The 24,597-nt window shown below is 44.4% G+C and overlaps 1 protein-coding gene and 1 long non-coding RNA gene across 2 annotated transcripts in view; one reads left to right on the top strand and one right to left on the bottom strand.

The window, feature by feature from the left end:
- Window positions 1-21,152, top strand: part of LOC142560181 (uncharacterized) — a 62,530-nt gene extending 41,378 nt beyond the window's left edge. The window contains exons 8-20 of the mRNA XM_075672084.1: window positions 130-1,267; window positions 2,161-2,364; window positions 3,018-3,199; window positions 5,348-5,409; window positions 6,303-6,643; window positions 7,626-7,804; window positions 8,415-8,476; window positions 10,403-10,677; window positions 12,244-12,512; window positions 15,197-15,258; window positions 16,258-16,451; window positions 17,425-17,579; window positions 18,498-21,152. Of these exons, the coding sequence (XP_075528199.1) occupies window positions 130-1,267; window positions 2,161-2,364; window positions 3,018-3,199; window positions 5,348-5,409; window positions 6,303-6,643; window positions 7,626-7,804; window positions 8,415-8,476; window positions 10,403-10,677; window positions 12,244-12,512; window positions 15,197-15,258; window positions 16,258-16,451; window positions 17,425-17,579; window positions 18,498-18,821 (3,447 nt within the window). The 3' untranslated portion in view covers window positions 18,822-21,152. The remainder of the gene's footprint in view (window positions 1-129; window positions 1,268-2,160; window positions 2,365-3,017; window positions 3,200-5,347; window positions 5,410-6,302; window positions 6,644-7,625; window positions 7,805-8,414; window positions 8,477-10,402; window positions 10,678-12,243; window positions 12,513-15,196; window positions 15,259-16,257; window positions 16,452-17,424; window positions 17,580-18,497) is intronic.
- Window positions 1-22,546, bottom strand: part of LOC142560184 (uncharacterized) — an 80,171-nt gene extending 57,625 nt beyond the window's left edge. Inside the window, exons 1-2 of the long non-coding RNA XR_012823316.1 lie at window positions 22,307-22,546; window positions 7,615-7,811 (exon numbers count right to left, since the gene is read on the bottom strand). This is a non-coding gene — a long non-coding RNA (uncharacterized LOC142560184). The remainder of the gene's footprint in view (window positions 1-7,614; window positions 7,812-22,306) is intronic.
- Between the last annotated feature and the right edge of the window lie 2,051 nt (window positions 22,547-24,597).

The raw sequence follows: 24,597 nt of genomic DNA, 5'->3' as shown, positions 1-24,597 counted from the left end.
GTAACATCTCAAAAACCAAATCAAGATATAATGAAACCAAATATGTTTTAACTGACTTGATTAATTATTTATTTGCATTCTAGAGGGAAGTGTTCAGAGGTCTGCTAAAATTAAGCATTTATTTTACAGAAAACCTCAGAAATTGAGATGGTCATGAAAGTGAAGGGTACATCTTACGCTGCTGTTGGATGGAGGCCCAAGGACACCACAAATGCTTGCAAGGCATTCCCACCTTTGCCAATTGAAGAAAAGCGCTTAAAGCGTCAGGCTCCTACCGACACCCATTATGATGATGATGATGCAGAAGAGGAGTCCAGTGAATCAGCCTCTGAAAAAGAGCCCCAGCCAACACCAAAACCAGCTCCAGAACCAACACCTGAGCCAACACCTGAGCCAACACCAGAGCCAGCACCAGAGCCAGCACCAGAGCCAGCACCAGAGCCAACTGCTGAACCAGCACCAGAGCCAGCACCCTCCAGTGAGAAGGGCCATGAGGCTACTCCCGAGCCTAAACCAGAGCCTGAACCAGCCCCAGAGCCAACACCAGAGCCTGAACCTACATCATCAATACATGAGGCCGAGTCAGCACAGGATCCAGAACATAAGCCTGCTCCAGAACCAACGCCAGAACCTGCCCCGGAACCATCTCCAGAACCAGAGCCCAAGCCTGAGCCAGAATCACAGCCAGAAGGAACACCAAAACCCGAGCCAGAGCCTGCCCCAGAGCCAGCCCCAGAGCCAGCACCAGAACCTGCACCAGAGCCAGCACCAGAGCCCGCACCTGAACCAGCACCCGAGCCTAAAGCTGAACCCACACCACAACCTGAACCAGAGCCATCAGCAGAGCCTAAGCCAGAACCAGAGCCCAAACCAGAGCCAGAGCCAAAGCCAGAGCCAGCACCCAAGCCAGAACCAGAACCAAAGCCAGAACCAGAACCAAAGCCAGAACCAGAACCAAAGCCAGGATCTAAGGGGTCAGCAAAAGCACCTGGTGGCAAAGCTGAAGGCCGTAGCCTGAATGTGGGCACGGGTCGGTACCCTCCTGTTGGGCCTTACACACCTCGCGCGGACTTCCATCCGATGGACTGCACAGACATTGTGGTGGGATCAGCGAGAGGCAACCTTAGCCGTGTGCTAGACATGTACACTCGAGATCGGTCGACCCCTCGTACAGATGCATTTTATGGTGGCCATGATGACCTCTCGGCTGCATTTGCATACGAAGAGGATGGCACAACTGTGGTCTTCTTTCGTAAGCCACTGGCGGGTGAGTCATAGCACCTATGTAGCCTAACATTGGCTCTAAGCATTCTACCAGACAAATGCACAAACTCTACGCAGTTGCTCATGATTCATTGCTTAAGTACAGACTGAAAAGCTAGCAGGAGTGCCATCCCACATTTACATTAAACTGCCTATGCTTTTTCCGTATGAAATGCATCGTGACAGCTGCTAGTAACAGTACACTGCCTTTATCAGCAGATGATATGAAGCAAGAACATCATTAGTGTTGTTTTTAGTATTTCACAAAGCACTAATCAAGTACTTTATTAAAGTAAAACAGCAGGTGTGCGTATGAGCTATGAATTACATAATAATGCAGTGGTGCATACTAATTGTGTTTTCATAATAGTTCATATAATAAAAAAGTGCATATAAAACAATAAGCATGCATGTTTTATTCATTTGTTATGCAAAACAACTGCAGTCATTTAGCATACCAATGTGGCAACAACTGCTTGAGGTAGCTTTTTTGTTTTTGCTTTCTAAACAGTCTGTTATCTCCTTATACATTGAACGAATGTCTTTTCACAGTTTCGAAAAATGGCCTACATTTATTGAACAACTGGTCTCGTGAATAGTTTGCAGAATAAATTTTTCCAGAAGCACACCCTTTTAGCTGAATGACCAGCTTGCAAAAATTAGCATCTGGCAGTTACTCCAAAATCTCAGAAGTGACCTTGGGAACTTCTTTTATACATATATGTGCATAACACACATTTTTTAACTTTATTATGTGCAAATAAAACTGAACAAAGTTTTTAAAAATTGAATTCAATATAATTTTTTGGGGGACATTAATTGAGACTCTAGTTGCATTGGTAAGCAAAAGAAAATTACAAAATGGGTAGATGAGAAATTGTTACTCCTTCTGCGCAGCCAACGAACTGTCAGATCAACCACTCAAGAATGCGCCGACTCTACTGATCTGGGCACAAGGGCAGGAACACGGCAACTATGTCCATTCGCCAAAGACAGGCCTGGATGAAGGCCACGCAAGCGTGCTCGACTTTTACCGACCCGATGAGCTCAAGTACCACGGCCACAAGGATCAAAGAGGAAGTGCTGTCATCAACTTCCACGGTGAGCAGTTGTAATCGCACGCGGAATTCCTTTACCTGATCGCATAAAGATCAATGTCTGCAGGCTTGTTTTGGCCTACAGCTATCGCAACAGTACGTGGGTTGTCAAAGAGTCAGAAGTGCAGGGGCAGTTTAGCAAAGAGGAAGAAGTTTCACCATGCCATGTTTCTCTCGAGGATGCATAAAAACATTCACATATGTAACAGTACTGCACAAGTTAGGATTACCTGGTTGTGCCTAGATAAGAAGGATAAAGCATGGTTTTAGTTATTTAGTGCATGGTTCCCGATACATGTTTTAAAAAGCAGACTGATATGTGAACTTGCACTTTTGCAAACCGCCTAACTGTCTGACAATTTTGACTTGCAAGGGCTGTATGAAATACTCATCAATGAGTGAGTGCATGTTTTTGAAAAAGAAGTCGTCTGCCTGCATGTAACCTAACATACAGGAAGTCACGTGACATGACATGACATGAGAGGTGTCCCTTTCAAGAGGCAATCGCGAAACTGCTTTTATTTCTTGTTTGATGTTTATCTGTTTTCATGCAATGATGATGATGATGATGATGATGATGATAAAGAGTTCTTTCTTGGAGCTGATACAGAGAGAACACTCAGGCATTGTAACAACCAGTGCTGCATTTTTATGCAGGAGAGACGCGACGGGACCCATGCCAGGGTGAATGGCGTTACCCAACAACATGTCGGGGTGACAGCTGCACTTATACCGCCAGCTGGCTGGCTAATCCGCACACACAAGAAGTGTCTTTTGAAGTCCAGTCAAAGATTCCTGACCGGTGGACTGGACTCGGGTTTTCAGAGGACCGTCGCATGGTAGGTCTCGGGCAAGCCAAAGCTGTAGCAGCGCAATTTTAGCCTTGGCAATGAGTAGTGATTGCAAAAACGGACAGAAGAAGAATGTGCTCTTTTTTGCTTCAAGCTAGTGCTTTTGTTTACAAAAAAAAAAAAAAGAATTTGTGAGTGGGTTTTTCAGTTGACACAACAAAGAAAATGTTTCAGGCAAAGTAAAAAATATTCAATTTACAAATTTAGTGGAGAATGAGTGAGAGAGAGAGAGAGAGAGAGAGAGAGAGAGAGAGAGAGCAAGGACAGGAACGGTAGGGAGACTTTTTCATCAAGTAAGGAGGAACGGGCACGCGGCGAGGTTTTCCTCCTCTCTGGCTTGTGCAAGCCAGTGCGGCATTGCTGGAATATGTTGCCGTCGCGTGCTGTGGAATAATTTGGAGATGTTTTAGCTTGTTTTCCGTGAAATTTATGTGACGTCAGCTTGTACAAGGTTGTCAAAGAACCCCTGTGTAGCCTTTCGGTGCAGCAGTAACTATGTACAGTATGGGGAAATTTCTCTTGGCTGCGCGAACATGGGACGTGCATCATCGGCCGCAGTTTGTGTGATGTGTTGTGAACTGTTTTGGCAGTATAGGTTATCACTCGACGAAGAGAACTGGCGTCTATGAATTGCCAGCTTGAATTGGAAAAAATTCTCACTGTCTGATCACTTGGAGCAGGAACTAAAGCATAAGAGCGCTTGAGTACAGCCAACCCAATGCAACCGCGAAAAATCTAAGTACCAATCGTTATAAAATATTTGCATCAGCCACTGGCATCGTTCTCAAACATTTCACATCTAGTAAACTTAAAATCGCTATGCTATGTCTATGTTGGCCTCCTATATGAGGTCGATGGCGTTGCTCAACAACAGCAATCAGTGTGGTTGGTAAACCGGCATGGTACACATAAGCTTTGTGCTTCAGCAATGCATTTTTGCCCTGTAAAGCAGTAATATCCAAAGCGGATTGCATAAAAAGAATCCCACAGCTATTTGTGAGAACACAACTTCCATAAAACGGGTGAGTGCATAGTAGAGAACAAGGGCAAATAGACCAAACAAAAAAGAATTGTCATCATCTTCTCCTTTCCCGAAAAACAAAAAATATACACGAGAAAGAAAAACACTGGCTAATGCAAGAATAAGAATGTGCATGGTCATGCAGCATGCTTGTACCATGCACTATATAAAACAAATATATCTATAGCCCAGCATCTACCACTGCTTCAGGCGCTTGCACAGACCGCAGCTGGTCACTCAACCACTCAACAAGTGTAATTTACACCGTACAGTCCAACAAACCTCGTCCAACAAACGAGATTTATTGTTACAAACCTCGTTTACAGTTACGGTTTGCAGTTAACATGTTACAGATAACACTTTGAACGTTAAAAAAAATTATGGGGTTTTACGTGCCAAAACCACTTTCTGATTATGAGGCACGCCGTAGTGGGGGACTCCGGAAATTTCGACCACCTTGGGTTCTTTAACGTGCACCTAAACACTTTGAACGTCTGTCAAAGTGAACAGCACAACTTATTTTGCAGCTGATCAGTACCCATGCTGTTAAGATCATTATCTGTTTTGTAACTAATCATTGCTGCTAAACCACTGCTTAGAATTACAGTGAGAATGGTGCAATAAGGTCCCATTCGTGAAACAAATTTTCAGAAATACACAACTGATCTCCGAAGCTGATTGTAGGCTCAAGTTAACATGTGCACACTCGTCGCATTGGGTGCTCCATCTGCCTCAATGCCACTAGAACCTCAGGCCGTGCTGACTTAAACCACTTCAGTGCGTCTCACAGAACCGTTTCCCACATAGGAGATGCCACATCATACTAAATAAATCGTGCGAGCGCAAATACAACCATCAGAAGCATATACCTGGCATAATACACGGCGTGCTCCCCCAAGCCAGCACGCCAACTGCCCATAGAGGGCACCACTGTCTACAGAATATGGTGGTGCTAATGAAAAAAAGGTCTATATATATGCTCCCACAACAATCTAACACAAAAGCAAGTCACCGAAAAGTGTTTCACAGATAGCACAAAAGTGCATACCAGTGCCAAACCTGCACATGTACTTGTTACCAATGTTCTCCTCTCTCCACCCCTCTCTCCATTTCAGCCCAACACAGATGCAGTCGTTGGGTGGGTGGAAAAAAATGGCCGGTTCTTTGTCTATGACATGTAAGTAACTGTAGGATTGTGTAGTGTAAGTGATTGTGTGTGTTTTATATTGCAACAGAGAACACTGATGCACAGCTGTCTATGAAGATCAAAAGATTTTTGTTTGTATTGAAAATTTAAATTCTCAGCTTTCATGTGCCAGAACCACAACCTGATTATGAGGCACCTTGTTGTGAGGGAGACCGAATTAATTTTGACCACCTGGGGTATTTAATGTGCACATAAATCTAAGTATCCAAGCGTTTCTCCGTTTCCCCTCTATCAATATGCGGCCGCTGTGACAAGGATCGAACCTACAAACTCGAGCTCAGCAGCGCAATGCCGCAGCCACTAAGCTGTTGCGGCAGGTTCTTTTTCTATTGACAATTGTACCACTGTGCGTGCTTTGTAGTCATCAGCTTAAAAATGGGTGAAAGAAGCAAACAAGTTCATAGCTACAAAGCAGCACCAATTAATTCTTATACCTTATGCAGTTTAAATGAATTACTATTACAGATTGCTTTTCTTTTTCCACGCAACGAAGGTGTATAACTTACTACTTTACATATTATTTATTTCCACTGACATGGCAGTGTGCAGCAACGCTAGTTATACCAGCCTCAGTGACTACAGCATTCTCTTGCTGAGCATTACTAGGACAAGTCTTTGGTTCTCGATCTTGTAGCTGTAACCACATTCCGATGGGTGCGAAATTCAAAAGAATCTGCAATTTTTTTTTTTTTTTCAGACAACAATCAAGTTAATATCCCAATACCCTTCGACCAGAATGTTTACTATCTGTACTATCTAAACCAACCTACTGAAGTGATGCCATGTTCAGCACGAACTTCATTCGGCTGCAGTCAGGCATGCAAAATGCAGTACAGTGCACTGATTATGAACATCGACTGCAGGTGGTTGTCCGGCTACAAGGAACCATCGAACGATGTCCGATCAGACCTGTTCAATGTGAGTGGTGAGCATGCCGACGGCATGACCACGCTGCGCTTCGCACGCAAGTTCGACACAGGCGATGCCGTGCACGACCTTGCCTTCGCCGAAGGCCGTTGTCTGCACCTAGTCTTTCCCGTTGCGGGTGGCACCTACAACAGCGTGCTGCGCAAAATCGGCCGTCACGCACAAAATCCGGCGGTCTCGAAGACAACGCTGTGCCTGCATGGATGCCGCGAGCCACCGCCAAAGAGGCCTCCACCTCCCCCACCCTCTTTGCCTCCAGCGGAACAAGGACCCAATGGCAAGTCTTGTTTTAGCAGCTACGCTGGCGTGTATTAGTGTGCACAATACTTGTAACAGCTTGTGTAATAGTGCCTTGCTGACAAGCGCTCGTCAACGCAGTAGAAGAGAGCCTCTCCTACAAGGAGCCGCTTCGCACCATGGCGTCACAACACTTCAGTCGCTTCTACCTCAGCTACGACTGAGCCATTAAAAAAGAAAATTCTTGCTGCAGGATGCTCTCTCGGTGGAGCTTTACAACTACTTCTCCATAACCAACATTTTTGACAGGACCTACTGAGATGCCCTTTAACTTGTGCTGCTGCACCAAGTGAACAACTGCATCTTTCAAAAGAATAAAAGCCTTAGACCTCAACACAAGGGACTAATTTAATGGGAAAGCCTACGAACATGCCTGACAGAAGCTAATACTATAACAAGATGGTCGCAATTTGCTAACAGTAACAGTAAAATTTTGTAACATTCAGACACCTGAATGCACTTAATGGTGACCAGTAAAACTTGACTCTCGCAGCATTTGCATCTATAATTCACTGACTGTGCAACAATGAGAATTGACCAAAGATTTGCCAAAAGTTTGAGTGTGGAAACACTGTAACTAATGACTGCATGACTAGTGGTTATGACCAAATATTGTTTGACCAGCGATAATAATATTTGGGGTTTTACGTGCCAAAACCACTTTCTGATTATGAAGCACGCCGTAGTGGAGGACTCCGGAAATTTTGACCACCTGGGGTTCTTTAACGTGCACCTAAATCTAAGCACACGGGTGTTTTCGCATTTCGCCCCCATCGAAATGCGGCCGCCGTGGCCGGGATTCGATCCCGCGACCTCGTGATCAGCAGCCCAACACCATAGCCACTGAGCAACCACGGCGGGTGTTGACCAGCGATAGTGACCAATGGTTGGGGACTCAGTTTCTCAGATAATGAAGTGACAAACAGTATGGTTGGCTAAAACACTGCTCACCAATGTCGCAGGTGGGAGCTCAGATGCTGCTTGCTCAGGCTCCTGGCGTTTCCCCGATTCATGTGCTGCTGATGACTGCGAGTATACAGCCAGCTGGCACTACCAGGCCTCTTCTGACCAGGTTGCCTTCACCATCACCACGCGTAGCAACAAGTGGACAGGCATTGGCTTCTCTACAAACAAGGCCATGGTAGGTGCTGCAAAAGCAAAACACTTATCTCGCGTTACAACCACCATGGATAAGCATTTAACGTGTCTCAAAACTGCACAATGGGTAATCATGTTCCACATGATATCATGGGTTCTATTTCCAAGTACAATGGCCACATTCCTGCATAAATTGATTAATCAGATGCTCATGTATGTGACTTAAGTACACATTACCCCAAGAACAGAAGGTTTCTTTTTTCACTATCTGGAGCTCTTTGAAACATCAAATATCCCAACTGATTATGAAAATTACGCAGATGTCCTCCATCACAGCATCCCTCGCAGCCTTCAATGCAGTTCTGAGATGCTATACACAATGATCCATCAATCAGTCACATCCCATTTTGAGATTAAATGTACATACATTCACCTGTTTATTTCATGCTTCACAAAATGAACTACTTTTTGTTTTAAGATGTTCCCTCAAATCAAGAAGTCTACGCAACATAATTTAAAAGCAAAATAAAAAAAAGAGAATGACAAAAAGAAACGCAAGCAAACAGAAAATTTTCTTTTCCTATGCTATCTGTTTAGTTTGGCTTGTTTCCTTAAGAGCCAACAAATAACTATGTTGTCTTTCTTTTCTGTAGCCAAAAACAGATGCTATCTTGGGCTGGGTCGAAGAGACTGGACGGTACTTCATCATGGATGTGTGAGTGGCCTTTAAATTACCAAGCTAACAGCGTCAAGTGAAAACACTCTGTCAGCTATCACTGAGAGAGGTTGCAGCGACATGCATTTTGCCACAGAATACAGTTAAAACTCAATACAAAACCTGATTTTACAAAGTTCCCAATCTAACAAAGAAAATTCCATTCCCCGCCAGCTACTCATAGAGTTCCATGTTGTCATCAACCTGAATTAACAAAACTAACTTGGCTATCAAACCCGATTTAACTAAGTTCTTCCTGAAAAAAAATATGAGTAAATAAAAAGCGGTGAATTTTTAAAATTTTGTCACAGACGGGTTTTTCTTCGAGCATGCACTCTAACGCTATCGCATTAAAACAGCTTGGCGCCCTAGTCACGGGCCTAACGTTATTTTCACGAGGCTGCCCATTGCGCCCACGCACAGCCCATCGTCAGTTGCTTCAGACATGTCAGATTCGAAGCAACCACTGCCAAAGCTGCGTCAGGATTTGAGGACCCCTAACACGATCACCTGCATGGTGCTGAATACCCCAAAGCTCCTATGCCCACTCCAAGCCAGGTGATGGACGCAGTCGATCTCGTGAGGCGGTTTTCTGGGGCCCACGAGGGAACCTAGGATGCATTGCAAGTGCTTGTGGGATATGGGAATTGCGAACTACCACTGCCAGTGATTCGCACACAAGCGAAGATCATGAGTTTTTTTTTTTTTTTTTTTTCACTGCAAAATTTCATGCACAGGACCTATAAAACATTTCCTTTTAATGTTGATAGCTCTTCACAAGTTGATAGCCATTTAATGATCAAGTGTTCATGACCCTTGAGCATTCTCATTTGTTTAAAGTCAGGACTACTATCTCAGGCCAGAAATATCTAGGGCATTATCACAAGAATTGAAGTCAACGATATGTAAGACATGGTCAGAAACAAGATAGTCATGAAAGGCATCAAAATAAAACACTTTAGCAGAGTGCATCAAGTTTTAAAAGGCCTGTCGCCTGTCCATCTTCCCACACAGCAGAGTGAGAAAGTCACAAATTTTTTGTCTCACTGACATTGATACATTGTGCAAGTTTAAGCTCTGTGCTATTTTAACATATCTATTTAGACACACAAAAGATTACAGCTTCTTATTTTGCTGTAATTATAATAAGAACCTTTTAAGTTGCACTATAGGGCAGTGTACAACTTCTATCCCTCAAGAGATCATGTTCTATTTTTTACGTAACTGCTTTACCACATTTTTATTATGTTTTTAGTTAATCAGTCAGTGTTTTTTGGTTAGTGTTCTGTGGTATGTTAGCACTAAAGCAATGCTTGTCTGTTACTGACAACAATTAATGCTCAGTATTTCGCTTACAAGGTTTATAACTTCAGATTAAGTACACGATGTCATTTTGTCATGGTGAAATTGGCCAACGGTGTTTGCCTATTAGTTCACTTCAGCATTGATTTATTTAGCAGAGTTCCATTCAAGAGGTATATTTACCTCCATATATAAAATACAATATAAATGCATTATTACTGTAAAGCACTACCACTATAATAATCGAATCACGAAAGTAAAAGATGAAGCATTCTACATTCGGAAGATCGAGGGTGCTTAATTGCATCACCCATTCATCAGATGGCCTTTCAGAAATGGAGTTGTCTAAGCTTGCTGATGCATGGGTCTTGAGTAATATTATTATTCTTTCTTATTCTGTTTTGTTGGAATCGCAGTACTGCTTCCTCTTTGGCGCATGTGTACAGCTTTATTGTTAGGGATCTGCAACCTGTAACTAACTTGCTTGCTTTAGTCTGTGTTGTTTTCATTCCTTTTTCATTTGAGAGACAACACCTGTCCTTTCTTTTCTGTTCATTCCACATTTGTTCTAGTGCCTAACTATCTATTTTGTTGACGACTGATAGTGAAAGTGGCGCCGTGCAGTTGGATGGAGGGATACGAGCCCCCTCTGCTGGACCCAGTCCAAGATGTGGCCAACATGTCGGGACACCGGCGCGACGGCCGCACCACGCTGAGCTTTGCGCGACAGCGCTACTCCGAAGACGTCGGCTACGACCTGGACTTGGACCAATGCCTGTACTTGGTGTTTCCGACTCACGGTGGCGTCTTCAACGCCGTTTCCAAGAAGATCCGAAAGCATGAGCAGCGGCCCCTTGTCTCTAGCGAGCCGGTTTGCTTCACAGGCTGCCATCCACAAGGTAAGGAATCCCTTTGATGACTCAGTTGATTTAGTCTATTCTTATTGACTGTCTACAATGTGGTCTAGAAGTCACGGAAAAGTAAAAATTAGCAATTTAAGAAACATAGACAGTAGAATATAGCCAGAGTATTTACATTTGTCACTGAAACGATATTGCGGCACTGAGGTGGTATTGCGGACTAAAGCAACAGACCAGAAGGGATACCTGTGAGTGGCAATTAACATTACTCTGTTTACAAGATATGTTGTCCCATCAGAACTTTTATTGCTATTATTATTATTATTATTATTATTATTATTATTATTATTATTATTATTATTATTATTATTATTATTATAAGTTTTTGCTTTTATTTTTGGATCACTGGTATAAGCTACATGTATGCACCAGTTTACAGATCAGCATTGCGAGTAACAGGTACTTATGACAAGTTGACAGCCCCTAATTTGGCACAAATATTGGCTGGAACTGTAACTATTTGATGACACCATGACCATTCTGAGATCTCAAGTGCAGCTTATTCTCCTAGATCCAAAAAATTCACTAACAATTATGATACTCCCTAATGAGAAATTTGAGTGCAGCTCTATATGCGTTTTCATTTCGCGATATATTGGCTGGCGCGGACAATCTGTCTTGTGCGGCACATTGCAAATGGAGCGAAGTGTGGCATGACTGCCTCACTATTCGGGAGATCACAAGAGGCAGAGTGTGGGTGATGCGTGGGCGCAATTCACAGCAGCCACCGCAGGCCCACGATGCGGCCAAGAGGCTCAGCCTTCCGGTTCCCACGTGGGAGTGGCCCGTTTCGTTAAAACTCACGATCTGCAGGACTTCATTAAAGTTTTACCATACCATGCCATACCGCAGACAGACCTCTGCTCATGCAGCACTTTGTTTCCATATGGTATCGGTTGACCGCTCACCGCGTGCCATCGATGAACAAACGGTGGCGAGCTACTCTGGCACCATCTCGTAGCGGTCATCGCCGCAGCACCTTTCTTTTCATGCTTTTGCCACACCCTCCACCTCCGCTTTCCTCCTCATGCTCTCTTTGCTATTGCCGTCTTTCATCCCCTGCTGCGCTCTGCATTCACTCTTTCAACCTTAGCAGTGCTTGTTCGCTCGGTTACGCCGAGGGACGTCGCCGACACGAAATGCACGAACGGGCACCTAAGAGCTGTGCTCTAAAACACCAACATATTTTTTTCAGGCACGAACAGAATGTCGTACATTTATGAAAAATTCCTTTATCTCCGATACAAAGTTTAACACCATATAGCTGACATCCACATTATGACATCAGAGGTGGCCCACTACCCCATGTGCACTAGAAGACAGCTGTAGAAAAAAAAAATGCTATGCAGCAAACACAAGAAACCTAACGTGCTCAGTGAATGCAAAGATGATGCGAGATGAAAAGCCTGCAACAGGTGTGAAACCTCAAAGGATTGGTGTGCAAAGCACCAATACCGCACAGTATTTGTGCAAGTACAATACATATGCGCATTCACAGTGCATAACTTCAGTCATGGTATTTCGCTCCCGATGGCTCTGGCACAGGTGGTACCAGACCACCTCCACGTCCATCACCGGGAGGAGGTACCAAGGCCTCATCACCAGCAGAAGACACAGGTGAAGGCCCGAGCATCATTCCACCGCGGTACACGCCAAAAGGTGGGCCAAGGAAGCCTTCAGCACCAACAACACTGCCGCCACCAAGCCTGGAAGAGTACCACCTGCGGTTGCAAGTACTGGAACCTTGGCAGGCCAGCTATGGTGTGCGTGGATCGCGGCCTTACTCACTTCTCTCTCAGCAGCTGACTAAAGGGGTGAGTATCCTGAATACAACTGTTACCACTAATGCCTCAAAGAAACCTAGCCTACTGCACTTATACAGATCTGCATTTGTGTCCCAATTGATGATGCCTTCACTGTTTGTAGTTCACAGGGGTACATACTGAAAGTAAGCTTCCACTATTAACCAACATTGAGAGTGTTAGAGGCATGGGTACATACTTTTTTGTAATTGCAGGAAGAGTCACTCATCTTCGTGCTGGAGATACATTCACATGCACACTTCATCGATCCAGTGAGCAAGCTGCTTTTATGCAGGAAAGGCTAGTTCTAGGGAGCAGACATTCGTGTTGCTTAAAGTTGAGCGAGTTGGTTTAGTTAACGTGATGATACTATTTGCGCCCATACACTTTTTATTTCCCCAAGTATATTGTCTTTCTATTGTGCTGTTATCATACCTGCCAACCTACGAGATTGAAAATTCGTAAAGACACTGAGAAAGGGAGGAGGGCAAGGGATGGGGAGAGGTGTATGGCTAACATTCTTAAGAACTTAGCCCTGCGTACACACCTTTTCTGTCATATGCCTATGCGCTTTATTATTAATTTAACTTCAGGCGCAGCACACGAGCAGCAGCAAACTTGGAGCAGTAGCGATTGACAAGCAACGCATTGCCTTCTGATCGCACTGACTTTGCTGCTGCCGATTTCGCCTGCTTCAGGAACTGTACTGAATAACCTTGCTGAAAGCAAGTACCCCACGAGTACACGGTATCTTGCTCTGCCTCATGAAGGTGGTGCAAGTACCACATTATTCTTATTTTTTGCATGCATTCTTTTTAATTTTGCGACACCCTATCCATCAACACTTAAAAAATTTTTTTTCGAAGAAAGAATTTATCTTTTGTAAAACAATGTCGCAACATTCATAAAATCGTAGAACGAGCCCATATGTGTAAACTTCGGGAAAGTTTGGGAAAGTCTGGGAGTGTTTGGGAAGTTAGGAGAAATTCAGGACAGTTGGCAGGTATATGTTATGCATAAAGTAATCAGTGATGCCTTTGCGAGGGTGCACTGAATACAGCTAACATGTGCCAAAGAAATGAAAGACTCAGTTGCATGTTTGATGGTATTGCTACAAGTGAAGTAAGGATACAGTAGCAGGCATATTGTCTATTCAACGTTTGCAGTGTACATACAAAAGTATGAACACGTTGGTAAAAGAATTGGGGTACGTTGATGACACACTGCCTTACACACCTTTTCTTGCCACAGTCAGTTATGCTCGGGCAGCAGCTATGCTTTACTCTGTTATGTAATAAATGGTGTCTGGTAACATGTTCCTTACAGCGACTCCTCATGATTAAATCAAAGACAAAAGTATGGCTTCACCACACTGGAGTATTGCTTGATTTATAAGTAAGGTTTCATGTTTTCGGTACATATTGATAAACGCCAAAAATAAACCCCTAAGGCATTTTTTCTGAATTGGTGAAAGCCGAAAAGCCCCAAATTTGAGCTGTGCAAGTTGCGAACCCAGCCACGAAGGCCGCACGACCCAATGACAGCAGGAAAAGACTTCAGTGGATTATTTTCGCCTGTTGCGAGCTCTGCAGACCTGCATTTCTTTGAAAAAGGAACTCTTAGAATGTTCAATACATAAATTTTCATCAGCTTAAGTTTGCCTAGGCAGTTTCTGGAGAGCGCACAGCAAAGATAGGGTGATCTTGTCAAAAGCTTCCCTTGATTTTATTGCCATCCCATGTCAAAAGCAAACATAGAACATGCATTTTCTGGCCTGCGCTTGCTTAGTCATAAGGAGCTTACTCTGATGGCTAACAGTGTCCTTTTTCTTTAGTTTAAGTATTAATTTCATGCTCCTGAAATGTCACGTTTCAGTTGTTATATTCACTCGTCGGTGCATTAATGAATTGTGTGGCGGATAAAGTCAAGTAATGTCAGGTGCGTTATATTTTCTCCAGTTAATATACACTCGCTTTACAAAACAAGCCCTGATAAACACCCATATCTCTTTGGAATTCAAATTAGACACCGATTGAAAGAGCAAGACATGAACACCGATATGTTACCTCCGAATTTGAAGAAAATAAATGACAGATATTGAAATGTGAGTGGCTACTGGAAATTGGGCAAAATGGTAGTGATGTACATGTCCACTTTTCAGCAAATAGATTAATGACCCAATGCAGTAGCTTAGTGGCTATGGTACTGCACTGCTCAGGGCTCAATCCCAGCCACAGCAGTCACATTTCAGCGGAGACGAAATGCAAAGATGCATGCGCACTTAGATTTAGGTGTAGCCTAAAGAACTCTCAGGTGGTCAAAATTAATTTGGAATGCCCCATAATCAGATGGCGTTTTTGGCATGTAAAATTGCATAACTTATATTTAAATTTTAAATAGTCATAATGTCATGGAACAATTGTGCAGATTTTGTCACACTAGAGTGCCGTCTTATTTGTTGAATCACTATTGTTCTTTTATATTTCTAGGACTATTCTTTATTAAATGATTTGAGAGCTTTTGAGTACTTTTCTTAAGCCATTATTAAAACCTTCTTGCAATTTGAGAGAATACTTCACCCTTGGAATGCCAAAAATGTATTCATGATATAAACACACCATAAAGGACTAAGGGGAGTCGATTCAATACAATCAAAATTATGCCAAACTTAATTTGTCACATTTCATTTGTTTCAGCTGGAATCTGCCTTGAACGAAGTGTCCGAGAAGCACCAGATCAAGCTTAAACGCCTTGTAAGGTAAGTTTTGCAACATGACAAGATTAAAGTGACATAAGTAAAGGCAGTTTGCACTTGTGATAGTACTCTGAATAGGGTCTTGCGAATTTGGTGAACAAATATGTTCTAATTTTTACACAGTGCCCACATTTACCTTTGGCAGCAATGTCATGCACCATCATGCAAAACGGACAAGACACGGCTGCATTGTAAGCGGGGATATTACAAACCCTACAACAGTGATCAAGCATATTTCTATACAGAAAATACAGTGCAGATACTTAGCATACTTAATATATTAAGCCAAACCTTCAAAACATTCAGTAAAATAAGTGAAAGTAAGCCACATCTATCTGACTGCAATTATAAGGTTACTTAAAAAAAAAGCAGCACTTTAGGAGCTTCACAGATAAAGGGGACCTGCCTCAATGCAAGGACCAAGTTTCACCTTCATCATCAGCCTATTTTAATTCAATTGTGGGACAAAGTTGCTTTGCAGAAATCTCGAATTACCCATGCTATGCCTGCAAGTTTTCAAATCTTATTACATCTAACCCTCTACAACCCTATGTCCCTCACCTTTTCAAGCCCATTCTGCTACTCTGCAGATATCCAATTATCTGTTCTATGTGTAATCACATCTGCCCAACCTTGCCCTTTCCTCTAAATATCAAGTACAGTCTCAAGTCTTCCTACCCTTAAATAATTTTTCCTTTCAATGCTCGTTACGCAGTTCTTAGCTTGCTTTTAACTTCGTTATCCTCCAAGTTTCAATCCCACAAAGACACTTGCAAATTCGGGTTTTGTATTTAACGCAGAGTTGAGCTAGCAAACTTGACGTTATTGAATACATAAAGCACTTCTAAAGAAAGAGAACGAAGAAGACAGAAGGAATGCAGTTTAAACTCCTGGTCATTGAAAAATGAAGTGCAGACGCACAAAGACACGTCATACAAGGCGACGTGGAGGGGCGCAAGAACACTTGGGGAATGTCTCACACGCTGCATTCTTTCTGTGCAGGGAACCTGACGGTGTGGTGGCCGAAATGCAGCTGCTGTTGCCAACAAACCGCAACGCCCAGGCAGTAGAGGAGAGCCTGCGCACTGCCCTCTCGCCAGGACAGCTTCTTGGAGGCCTGCGTGTAAACCCGGCCTCCCTTCAGCTGCATGTGGGCGACGCACCAGAGTCGCACGTGCGCCAGTCCTCCCTGCCAGGCAAGTTTATGATGCAAGATTCTTATACTTTAACTACTAGGTGCATGCCATGGCACTCGGGGTGTGCACTGGCTGCAGCCAAATCAGTTAGCAGCATGCAAAGCATGGAATGTTGTTGCTATACCAAGCCTCCTGTGGCGACAAAATTGAGCTGTTGTGCATATGTAGTGGTTAATGGCACTATGACGGCTGTTGCCACTATGACTATAACCTTGTACCACATGGCACAGAATGTGATCCATTACCTTCATGTGCGCATATGCATTACATATGCACATGCAGAGGCAGGTACATCCAATGCAAAATAAAAATTAAATTATGGGGTTTTACGTGCCAAAACCACTTTCTGATTATGAGGCACGCCGTAGTGGGGGACTCCGGAAATTTCGACCACCTGTGCTTCTTTAATGTGCACCTAAATCTAAGCACACGGGTGTTTTCGCATTTCGCCCCCATCAAAATGCAGCCGCCGTGGCCGGGATTCGATCCCGCGACCTCGTGCTCAGCAGCCCAACACCATAGCCACTGAGCAACCACGGCGGGTACATCCAATGCAGTCGCGAATCACTTTCACATTGCACTAAAACATTGTATAGTAATCCCACAGGCACAGTTGCATTATGTTTCCTAACTCTTCATGAGACTTTCATCCCTTTTTTTTCTTTATCGTCAAAGTTCCTCACTTGTGTCGCATTCATTGTCATTTTATACTCGTGCAAATACAGCAACTAATAAAACTTCAGTTGCTTCTTTGAAAGAAGCTAATTAACGCCACAGTGTGTGCAAGACTTTGAAGTGGCAGATTAAATTGGCAGGCTTCCGCAGTGCCACGTATCTGTACCAGAGTGATAGGGTCAAGTTGGTTTCCATACACAGTTCCCATGTGCCATGAAGAGCAAATAAAACACGATTCACCGCACCAATTCTCGATGCTAGAAAGAATATGTCTCTCTCTCTCTGTTTCTTTAACCAGGTTCTGACACGTCGGGTGAAGAGTCGTCCAGTGAACAGATCAAGCTGTACGCCATTGTCGGCGCTGTTGCTGCTCTCGTTTTCCTGCTGCTAGTGCAAGCAGCTTCTATGGCCTGCCGAAGGAAACTGCGCACCCAGCCACCTGCTCCCAACAGGGTAAGCATTGTGAACATAAACTACCGTAGTGCCATCGTAGAAGAATGGCAATGGTAACACTAAGATGGCGAGAAGCATGATGGCCAAGTTATGTAAGATGGCATGATAGTTCAATCAAATTGAATATTTATTTCCTTTCAAAGAAAGAGGAAGCCAGGACTGAAGGTGCATAGGCCTGACGAGGTTATCGCTTCCCTTGCAAGACAGCTGATACCGTGGCAGTTATAAAATTAGGATAGCCAAATTTACAGTGAACAACTCAAACTGTATCTTACCGCTAATTGAAGTCAGTACAATGCACGTGATAGTAAACACAATGGTATACATATAACATAAATCGCAATAAGTGAAATAATAGAACATAGTGCAAGGATTTATAAAAATTGTAGGTGCAAAATGCAAGAGTGAAAAAACCTGCTTAAAAAAATACACCTGTAACCGTCAAATACAAAGGTATATCTTAACAACCTGAAGGGCACAAACACATGCACATGCAAGGTACAGCGAAGAAAAATAGGAGACCGACAAACAGAGCACCCTTGTCTGTCTCCCATTTTCCTTCTCTCTACATTGCATGTACACATGCTTGTGCCCTTCAGGCTGTAATTAAGATGTACCAACTCATCCAGAAACAAGTCGTTCTAGACAAAGGTATAACCTGTGTTATGGCCATTGAAGCTCCCTTTGAATTAACTGTTCTTTAACGGCTAAAACATTTACAAACAACAGCCACACTACAGCTATTTTGTGCTATGCATAAGCACATGAAGTGATGCATAACTTGTATGATTAATTTTCACTGTGACAAAACATGGAATTCCATTGTGGACAGACAAACGTGCTTCGATGTTCCTTCTGAGACCCTCTATACAGAGGCAGTCACAGGTAACGAAGTCTGCATTCCTAATGGCTACGCAGGAAAAGTTGCTAACAAGCTCCCACTGGAAGGACTACTCAACCACAGCCAGCAGCAACTACAGCTACGAGAACTTCGCCTTGCGACCGGATGAAGACTTGGGCCCGCCAGCAGGTGCACCCCGTGCCGCCAGTGTCACCTACGACCGTGGGCCCGCCCGTGCGCCGCCTCCCGCAACCAACCCATACGCCACAGGCCAGAGGCGGCAGCCGCAGGAGATGAATCCAGACTTCTACTTTATGCCACACCAGCGTCGCTACTCCGGGGAGGTGGTGCGAGTGTTTGTGGACTACAGCAACCCCGAGTACACTGGGGCACCCAAGTGAATGCATGAGCCCGTGGCAGGAACTGAAAGGGCCACAGCGAACTGTTCAGTGAACTTGCAATACTGCAGTCGTGAAGTGCCCAAATCAAGACACGCCTGCGGGTCCATCAGGTGTGCTGCTGTTCATGTGTGATTTGACATGTTGACGATGGCTTGACATGTTCAAAGCTCCAGCACCTGTGTCGCGATCACCAGAAAGCCATGGACTACTGAATGACTCATTTAAGTTTACTTCAGAGTGCTGCAGCCTTGAGGTGCTCGTGCCAAGGTATGCCCGCGGGTCCATCGGGCATGCCTGCACCGACAGCTTTACATGTGCACTTGCTCAAAGATCCTTCAGCATCTGCATCGTTGTAGTGGCAGAGCCATGAGCCATTGAACTACTCACACACATTGTATACCTGCAGGTCAATCAGGTGTGGTGTGGCTTTTTGCTTCCCTTTGTCAGACACCCTTCTGAGCTTCGTGAACTGTTCCCGTTGTTACAGCTGCATGCCGGTATGTTTGAGAGGCACTGCATTATATACCACCCAGAAGCAGCAATGTCGGCTGCTTGTATATGTCAACACCTGGTGCACTAAAAATGTACCTGAAACTCAATCAAACCCGTCGCCATCAGCTTTTCCCCTTTGTGTGGCAGGGAATATTCTCAGGCTTCACAAACTGCTGGCAACTGCAAACAGCAAAACAAAAAAAGAATGCAGGTAATGTGCACTAGTACGGTGAGGCAGTGTACTCTGACATACTCGCACTTCCTGGCTCATGGAGTCAATGTCAAGATGAGATGGTACACAAATGTATCAAATGTACTTGTGCTATCATGTGCATGCAAAGAGGAAGTACTCGTATTGTGTGTGTACGTGTGGCTGTGTGATCTGCTATCATATTTAACTGCACCATAGGCTACAGCCTTGAGAAACAGTTTGCAGGCTGCAGCAAGACCCTGCAAACTGTACTGCAGTTTACCATCTGTGGTACCACCACTGATACCCGGAGGTAACCAGACAGTTTTAACCTCAAAGTACAGTCTGTGTACAAACCGATAGCCCTAAGCACAACGCCTGAAAGCAGGTGGCAAACGGACAAAATAAATGCGCGCACATGTTAGCTTAGCACATTAAAACTCATTGTATGTGCCAAGAGCAACTGTCGGAAGACTCCACTACGCCTCACAACTGCCAAAAGAGCCAAGCACTGATGAGCTGGGCTCCACAATGAATATGTCTCAGGCTCTGCTATGCTTCACAACTGCCCTCACAGCCAAGCATTTTTTTTGTGAGGCATTGCATCTCAAGCATGCGCCACATACATACTCTAAGCAGCCATGCCAAACGTCAGTGTAAGAGCATGGTTGAGAGGTGAACTGGTGGCCTCAGGAAGGTGTGAAAAAGAAATACTAGCGACTTAAGAGAAAGCAAGGTGGTAAGCTACATGCTGAAGAATTGTAGTGTAGCCTCTAGACGGTGTAGAAGGTAACTGGTAGAGAACAGCCCGTCTTTTCCTAGCAGTGTGTGAGTGTGACCTAATGTAGTCATTACGATTCTGGGCCCATCCTGGTATCTGTTTTTATGAGGTCTTTCATGCTCGCTCGCTTCCAGAGGTATACTTGTTCTTATAAGGCCATGGATTATGCTTCACAGACTGTGAGGGTATAAAGAATGGGTTGTCAGGTAAGGGTGGTTCCATTCAGCAGGTTATAGCGAAGTCGTAAAGAGTTTGTAAATAGCAGCATACAAGAATGCACAGCAGATGTGCAGCTGGGCATCTTGTTGTGATATACTGAGCACTTGGTGAGAAATTAAATACTGAAGTCCACTTACCCAATAGTATAGACATGTTAGTTCCTCTCTACTAATCCTTTTTTGAAAGTGCACAACAGCGAGTGCAATTATAGTGATCAAATTGTTTGAGCAGACTGAAGTGCATCACATGCAGCAGACAGGAAAGCATACATGTGCAGGATCAGGTAAAATTAACCAAAGTGTACATGAATATTTGCAACACTGACACACACTGCACATAATGTGGCCATGCATTAAGTTTCATAGCCACTTGGAGAGCAGCTATGTTGTTTCGTTTATGATGATTTCAATAAAATGGGAATTCTCACTTTTCTTAAGCAAACTTGGCAATAGTTGGTTGGGTGTGAAAAAAAGCAATCGTAGATATCACACAAGGAGATACTTTGTAAAGCAATTCTGGGACATTAACATGTCTTGATTTATATGCTGAACAAGTTGAAGACAGCTCTTCTTCGCTGTCAAAGCATGTCAGTGCAAGACGGTATTAGTTCAACAGGCTTCTTGATACAAATAAAGGTGTGGAAGCAACATCCTTGTCTTAGTGCTTCTGAATGTGTCACCTCATCGGCATATATAGCATGCCACAATGCACAAGGCAACCTACCAACAACCCAAGTGTGAAGGTTCATTTGTATACTTAAAGCTTCTTAATACCTGCTTTGTTACAGGACACTTTATGAGAGAAGAGATCGTGCTCGGTAGCATTACAATGGCCAAGCTAACATTTTTTTCCCCTCGGGGTAGGGGGGGGGGGGGGGCTGTGGTGTCATCTATAAAACCCTTAGTTGTTATCACTGATGTTCAAGATAAAGATCATGGCACTCAGCTGTATCATGGTACTCAGTGTCATCTATAAAACCCTTAGTTGTTATCACTGATGCTCAAGATAAAGATCATGGTACTCAGCTGTCAAGAATATATTTGCTGGAACTACAGTAGGCCTAGCAAAAACGTAAGTGACAGGAAATTAAATGAGAGACCCGCAAAGTGTTATACCGGCGTCGCACGGGCACTTGCGATCGCGACTGCGTCTGATCGGGATCGAACTTCTCGATCACGATCCTTGGCTCCTGTGCGCCAGCTGTCGAAGGGAGCAAATTGTGATCGAGAAGTTCGATCCTCGTCGAGCTCGATCGCGAGCTCCCCTAGTGACCGGGTATTACTATCTTTTCTATCCCATTGCTCATACCAACTATGTGCGATCGGAATTAAATTTACGTTATTCTCACAACAGGCAACTTACGTTTGATTAACACTTCGGCATATTTTGTAGAATCGCTCGCACTGTGAAATACTTCCTTCGTCAGTGACGACAAGGTCTGATAATTCATATTTGTTTTCGTTTTAAGATAAGGCGCCAAGTTACGTTGCTCGATACCTCTGGTTATGCATTTCGCGCGCGATGTTGCGACGTCGGCCACTTAGTAGAAAACCGCTGTTATTTACCTGACACAGGTGTAGCCGGCCCGACGACGAAGACTCGGCAATGACTACGATTGGCAGAATGAACTTGGCAGACAAACGCTACTCGGCAGAACCATTTATGAACGAGCGGCGAAGCTGACAACAACCCGTGTTTCCCGCCAAATGGTCCAAAGGACTGCCACAGCAGCATCTAGCTAGTAATGGATTTCGCGCGCGATGCTGCGGTGTCGGCCACGTAAAAGAAAACCGCTGTTCTTACCTGACACATATGCAGCTGCAAGTGTAGCTGGCCCGACGACGAAGGCTCGACAATGACTACGATCGACAGAGTGAAGAACTCGGCAGGCAAACGCGAATCTGCAGAACCGATGATGAAAGAGCGGCGAAGCTGACCCGCGTTTCCCGCCAAATGGTTCAAAGGACTGCCACTGTAGCGCCACTATGCAATCCTAAAATTAACCCTAGTGTGCCTTGCGGGCATGGAGTGCTTGAGGGTGTGCGCATTTCTCTATGGTGTGCGCGTTGCAGACGACGCCAACGACGCCGAAAAAAAAAAAAAAAGTTAATATCTAGCGCAAGTTTCTCGGATACGGTTCGTTTTTCATGTTCCTCTGAGAACAGCGAAGAGGAAAACTTACGCTTGGCAGTCAGTAATGCGCTGTCATGAACGGCCAGAATTAAGCGAGAACTTCTCGCCGTGGTTGCTCAGTGGCTATGGTGTTGGGCTGCTGAGCACGAGGTCGCGGTATCGAATCCCGGCCCCGGTGGCCGCATGTCGGTGGAGGCGAAAACACCCGTGTACTTAGATTTTTCATATTAGATCATTCATATTTAAAACAGCGCCAAAAAAACAGACAAGGGAGGACACAGGTCGAGCGCTGGTCCTGTGCCCAGCAGCCTCTCCAATCAAGTCCAGCGGCTTAAAGCAAGTGGCTATCCTGCACAACTGCTGTCATCCTTGGCGGAAGTTTTATTGCAAGAGGCTCGTTCCCCCAAGAAACAGCGCGAAGCGGGTGATGACTTAACCAAGAACGTTGCGATCCCGTATATACATGGAGTGTCCCATCGCATCAAAAAAATCCGCAGGCCGGGCCGGTGTAAAGGTCGTGTTTACTGTGCCTAACAAGTTGGGAAGGATGTGCAAAAAAGTCAACGAAAGCCGGAGAACACCTGGACTGTGCAATAAGCAACATGTCGCCAAGCCTGCAGATTGCAGTACCAATGTAGTGTATTCCATTCCCACCTCTTGCGGCTGCACTTACGTAGGGCGCACAGGACGTTGTATCAATGAACGTTTGCGTGAGCATGTGCATTGTGCCAAGATTAAGACTGGCAGTAATCTGGCTGTTCACTGTGCAAAGTGTGGCTGTTCACCACTCCTTGAGGACACATGTGTGTTGAAAAGGTACAGCAATCAGATGGCCAGAGAAATCTTTGAGGCATTTTCAATGTGTCAGTTAGGAGCCACGTGTGTTGGTTCCCCCTCCATAACACTTTGTGATAAAGAACTTAAGTTCCTTAGAAGTTAATCAGTTTGGCCTGTGTCCACCATGTTATGGTTACTTTCATATCGTTTAATGTTATTGACGCATGCGCAGCAGGAGGTGACCGACGATGACTCTCCTTCCCCTTCTTCTTTCACTCTCTTTATGCCCGTTGCGAATTGTATATATTTGCGCAGGCTCCAATAAAAGTGTTGTTGGCCAACGCTCGTCCTGTGTCCTCCCTTGTCCGTGTTTTCTGTTTCTTTTTTGGCGCTCTTTTAAATATGAAAAACCTGCTATACAGTAACCAGCTAAGAGGGGGGAAAACGAAATCAGGAAAGGATCAATTCGTGATAACTCAATGGGAAGCTCCTTCCGAAGCGAGATCAGGATGCCATATAAAAAAAAAATTGTGGGGTTTTGCCTGCCAAAACCACTTTCTCATTATGAAGCACGCCGTAGTGGAGGACCACCTGGGGTTCTTTAACGAAGCCTAAATCTAAGTACATGGGTGTTTTCACATCTCGCCCCCACCGAAATGCGGCCGCCGTGGCCGGGATTCGATTCCGCGACCTCGTGCTCATGCAGACCAACACCATAGCCACTGAGCAACCACGGCGGGTAGGATGCCATAGAACGCGTACTTATAAGGTACACCAAGGAAGAACAAGCATGTGCTTGCTGCGGTAACGCTGGGGAAACGATGGAACATGTTTTATTAGAAAGTGAAGATATCTGCCCAGCTGTCGTTTTAGGCTCCTTTGGACTCCTTGGATCCCTTGGGTTCAGCGACAGCAGTGGAAAGTAAACACGTTTGCAACAGAGATTAGTGAGAAGCGATTGGAACTTTGGTAGCCGAATAGTAAGGAGACCACAGACAGCGGAGGCGTACAAAAACAATGTTCCCGATAGTGGTTCAGAAAGTTTGAGGCTGGGAATGATTTGTGTGTGTGTGTTTTCTGAAGATAGGTAAGACATGAAGCAAAATACCCAGGAAGAACAAGTTGGCTACTAGATATGCGTCCTGGAGGACCTTTAATAAAGTTCAACTAATCCAAACAAGTTG

This window comes from Dermacentor variabilis, chromosome 10, assembly GCF_050947875.1.
Source record: "Dermacentor variabilis isolate Ectoservices chromosome 10, ASM5094787v1, whole genome shotgun sequence".
Classification (NCBI taxonomy): domain Eukaryota; kingdom Metazoa; phylum Arthropoda; class Arachnida; order Ixodida; family Ixodidae; genus Dermacentor; species Dermacentor variabilis.
Note: the sequence above shows the minus strand (reverse complement) of the source record. Positions and strands in the feature narration are given on the sequence as shown.